Here is a 4029-nt window from a genome sequence, read left to right on the forward strand (position 1 = left end):
ATTCACAATGTGTCCTATTTTTCGTGGACGGAGGGAGTATAACTAGCACAAACCATGATAAGGCCATCCGCATCGGAGGGAGTATAACTAGCACAAACCATGAAATTTTCTGTCGATGTTATGTTGTCATCTATTGACATTTTTTACGATGCAGATCATAGTTTGAAGTTTGTACAATATATAAAGTTTGGATTTGATTATATCCCAGTCATTAATACATCCCCAATCATTAATTATCCTAATTAGTTGTAACAACTAACATGTCTGGGTTTTTATAATGGGCTTACCATAATATCCTAAAGCATAATGGGCCACCAAATAATATAGTACTATATTGCCCATGCTGGATTGGATCAAGCATCGGGCCGTTGAATTGTATAAATGTTAACTTAAATGCCCCTCCTTCCTAAATTTGATGAAATAACCTTTTTTATGAAACATGATGAAACAATTATTAATCTCAAGAAAATCAACAAAATAATTCAACTGAAGTTCTAAGCATCATCTCGTTTAAAGTTCTACAGTACATCGTTGATTTTTTTTTTAAAATCATAATTTTAGTAGTGCTTATACGGCCAATGTTGATGCTATGTAAAATGTAGAGATAGTGATGCTCAAATTAATGTAAATATGGAGATTATGTTTACAATAAATAATGCATGCGTCACAAGAAAGACTATAGTATACTTGTAGTAAGTCTGAAGATTGAAGGAGGATCATTAGATATTTGAAACTATATTTAATCAAAACTCCAATAGCCAATTCTGCATCAAACGGATCCCTGACAAGTTAAATAATATTCAAGTCGAATTATGTAGTACATAAATTGATGAATGAAGGCAAGTTACAATATTGAAATCGAATTATTTACATGATTGAGCACCATCACAACTCATCATTTGTAGATTTTGATAAAGTAGCAAAGTCGTTGCAATGTGTCGACGAGATCAAGCTCTCCAACCATATCTCATCCGCGGTGACAGAGTTGGTATCGTTGTTGCGGTGCCACAACCAGTGTGCGTGGGTGTTGTTCAACACCCTCAGCCGGCCATGCCCGAAGCTCGGCTCCCGAAACATTGAGATTGAAGGAGTAGGGCTCTCAAACCTTTTAACCATCAAAACAACAAATCACATTAGTACTGTATTAATCAGGCGATCACATTTGTAAAGCAAAGGCAACAAAGTTCAAGGGCATTTACGTCATTGCGAGTCCTTCTCTGTTTCCACCATCACCAATTGTGACATGAATTGGACCACATTGATCTGCCTTGTTATCATAAACCCTAGTCTGAAAATAAAAAAAATTGTAGTACCACATTTTTATGTCACATAATATTACTATATGTATAACGAATTAATACTCACGAATCTTTCATACGCGTGAACATGGCCAGCAAAGACCACATCGACTCGCGCATTGTACAAAATATTTTCCATGGCTACCCTCATAGTTTCGCCCTCGCCTTTATGGGCAGAATTGGTATTGTACCATGGCGCGTGGATCAATGCAAAAAGCCAAGGGGTTTTGGACCTATCGACGGTTGCCAGGTCAGCCAGAAGCCAGGCGTACTGATCCGAGTCAGCATCAAAATCCGTGTAAGATCCAAGCATGAGGATGTGGGCCCCTGCCACGTCGAACGAATAGTATAAGTTGGATTGGGAGTTGCTTTCTTGGTAGGGCATTAGCCATCTAGCGTTGTAGGCTGTGAAACCCTGAGGGTATATGATTGGGAAGGTTTCGATCTCGTGGTTTCCTTCGGTGACCATCCATGGCCTGGCGCTCGCGTACGGCTCCACCAGCTGTCCGAACGAGTCCCATAGCGGCTGCTGAGTGTCCGCGTAAGACAGATCTCCAGGTAGGAGGAACACGTCATAGTCCCTACTGCCCACGTGGGCTAAGGTTGACTCTGTCCATTCCGTCTGTCCTAGGTCACCTGTGTATAACAGAGGCGGATGCAGAAATTTATTTTAATAAAGACTAAATATCTAAAGAAAATAATATTAATACATTTTTTTTCATAATAAGATATTTTACACACGATTCACACAAAATATAAAAAATATAAATAGAAATTACAAGAAAAAAAATTTGGTCCCCACACGTAGAATAAGCTTTGCTTACCGGCAACAGCGAATTCGATGGGGAACGCGGAGGGAGGGGTCCGGAAAGTGAACTCGGGCCCACCGCCGCTGCATCTGTAGTAGTAGGTGGTGCTGGGGTCCAATGGACCAATCTTGACGTGGTGAATTTCTCCTGAGGTGTAAAAGAAGTAGCGGTATGACATACTATCCTCGCCTGTGGCGGACGCGCTGTATTGCCCGGCCGCTTTCCCGTATTCGACGACGGATTGAGATTTTTCTTCCGTTATCCACGAAACCCTCATGTAATCCTTCCCTGCCAATGAAATGTGTACCTGATTTTTTAAAAAGATTATTAAACCAAAAAAAAATAAATTAAATTATGTACTAGTATGATTTTACGAGAACATGTGTGTGAAATAAAATAACCTGTTGGGGAGCAGATTCAGGCCCTTTGAATTGCCGGAAAATGACGGGGCGGGGTGGCGGACGAGTGTATTCTGGTGAAACTACCGGTGGTGCGAAAGCCAAACATAATAAGAAGAGGAGCAACATGCTTTTTCAGGCGTAATTGACTAGTGATTTAATTTGATGTACAGTTGGTAATATTCCTACTTATATAGATTTTTCTTCTTAGAAACATAAGTGTTTGACCAAAATTGGTGATTTAAGGTATAATTAGATTAGGTACACACATTCATCTAATTAATATTAGGCTAAACTTTGCATATTGACTCTCATATTTAAAATATAGTAAAATTTTATAAGAAAAATGATAAATAATAAATTTTGAAAATGGGTTTCATAATATCACAAACTTGGTCCTAATTTGGCATTTTTCATTAACTCGCAAAATTTATGAACTTATCTTTTAATTGTAATGTATTTTCTATAAAATGAGGAAAACACTGTTTTCATGAGAAATCCACTACAAAATCTAAGCGCATGATTTTCATGATTAAATTTTAAATTTATGGGAAGGGTAGTGATTTAGAGACATAATGTCTCTATGGCATAATGCCCCTGTTAGAATAGTATCGAGAAACACAATCAAGAATCAATGAACAAGAATGATGAACACACTTTGGGAAAAATTTGGAAAGCTTTCTTGAGAAAAATCTAAAATGGATGTTATCTGTTACAAACTGAAAACATCTCTCTCTCGTTCTTATGTATGAGAACCGAATAAGAGAGCTTAACAACTAACAAACTAGAAAGCTGAAACAAACACAAAAAACTGTTACAAATCCAACGGCTAGTTGAATCTACGGTTGACATTCAATCTTGCAGATGGCGCGCTTGATCGGACGGCTCCTGAAGCTCGGGAGCTGTGACCTTCTTCTCGGCAGCTCGGGACTCTTCTCGGCAGTTACGAGCTCGGGACTCTTCTCGTCAGTTACGAGCTCGGGACTCTTCTCGGCAGTTACGAGCTCGGGACTCTTCTCGGCAGCTCGGGACTTTACTATTTTCCTCACACTCAGCAACTAATAATCATTATTCACAATCTCCACCTTGAATATTATTTGCTGAGTGATCAACTTCTTTTACACATCCCAACCAACTTCAAACACAACTCAAACTTCTCCCTCGGTAAGGTTTTGGTGAGCATGTCGGCTGGATTTTCCAAGGTGTCTACCTTAAACACCTTCACCCTTCCCTTCTCTATCTCTTCACGAATGAAATGCAGACGCACATCTATGTGCTTGCTCCTCTCATGAAACACATTGTTCTTAGCTAAGCTGATGGCACTTTGGTTGTCACAACCAATGGCTACTGCCTTCTGACTAACACCAAAATCTGCAGCTATCCCCTTCAACCAAAATGACTCTTTCACAGCTGCTACCAAGGCCATATATTCGGCCTCTGTGGTGGACAATGCAACCACACTTTGCAAGCTGGATTTCCAGCTCACTGCACTTCCATATAGGGTGAAAATGTAACCTGACTGGG

The 4029-nt window shown here is 39.6% G+C and overlaps 1 protein-coding gene across 2 annotated transcripts; it reads right to left on the reverse strand.

The window, feature by feature from the left end:
• Nucleotides 1-703: 703 nt before the first annotated feature.
• On the reverse strand, nt 704-2649 carry LOC121799037 (purple acid phosphatase 22-like). 2 transcript variants are annotated; one of them, XM_042198357.1, is made up of 5 exons: nt 2509-2649; nt 2123-2414; nt 1366-1934; nt 1200-1288; nt 704-1105 (listed from the first exon to the last, which is right to left on the reverse strand). In XM_042198357.1, exons 1-5 carry the CDS (start codon nt 2632-2634, stop codon nt 886-888), a joined length of 1296 nt encoding a protein of 431 aa, XP_042054291.1. In that variant the 5' UTR covers nt 2635-2649; the 3' UTR covers nt 704-885. The 2 variants fall into 2 exon arrangements, with proteins under 2 accessions (XP_042054291.1, XP_042054292.1); XM_042198358.1 differs by having other exon boundaries at nt 2123-2395; nt 2509-2643.
• Between the last annotated feature and the right edge of the window lie 1380 nt (nt 2650-4029).

This window comes from Salvia splendens, chromosome 4 (assembly GCF_004379255.2).
Source record: "Salvia splendens isolate huo1 chromosome 4, SspV2, whole genome shotgun sequence".
Classification (NCBI taxonomy): domain Eukaryota; kingdom Viridiplantae; phylum Streptophyta; class Magnoliopsida; order Lamiales; family Lamiaceae; genus Salvia; species Salvia splendens.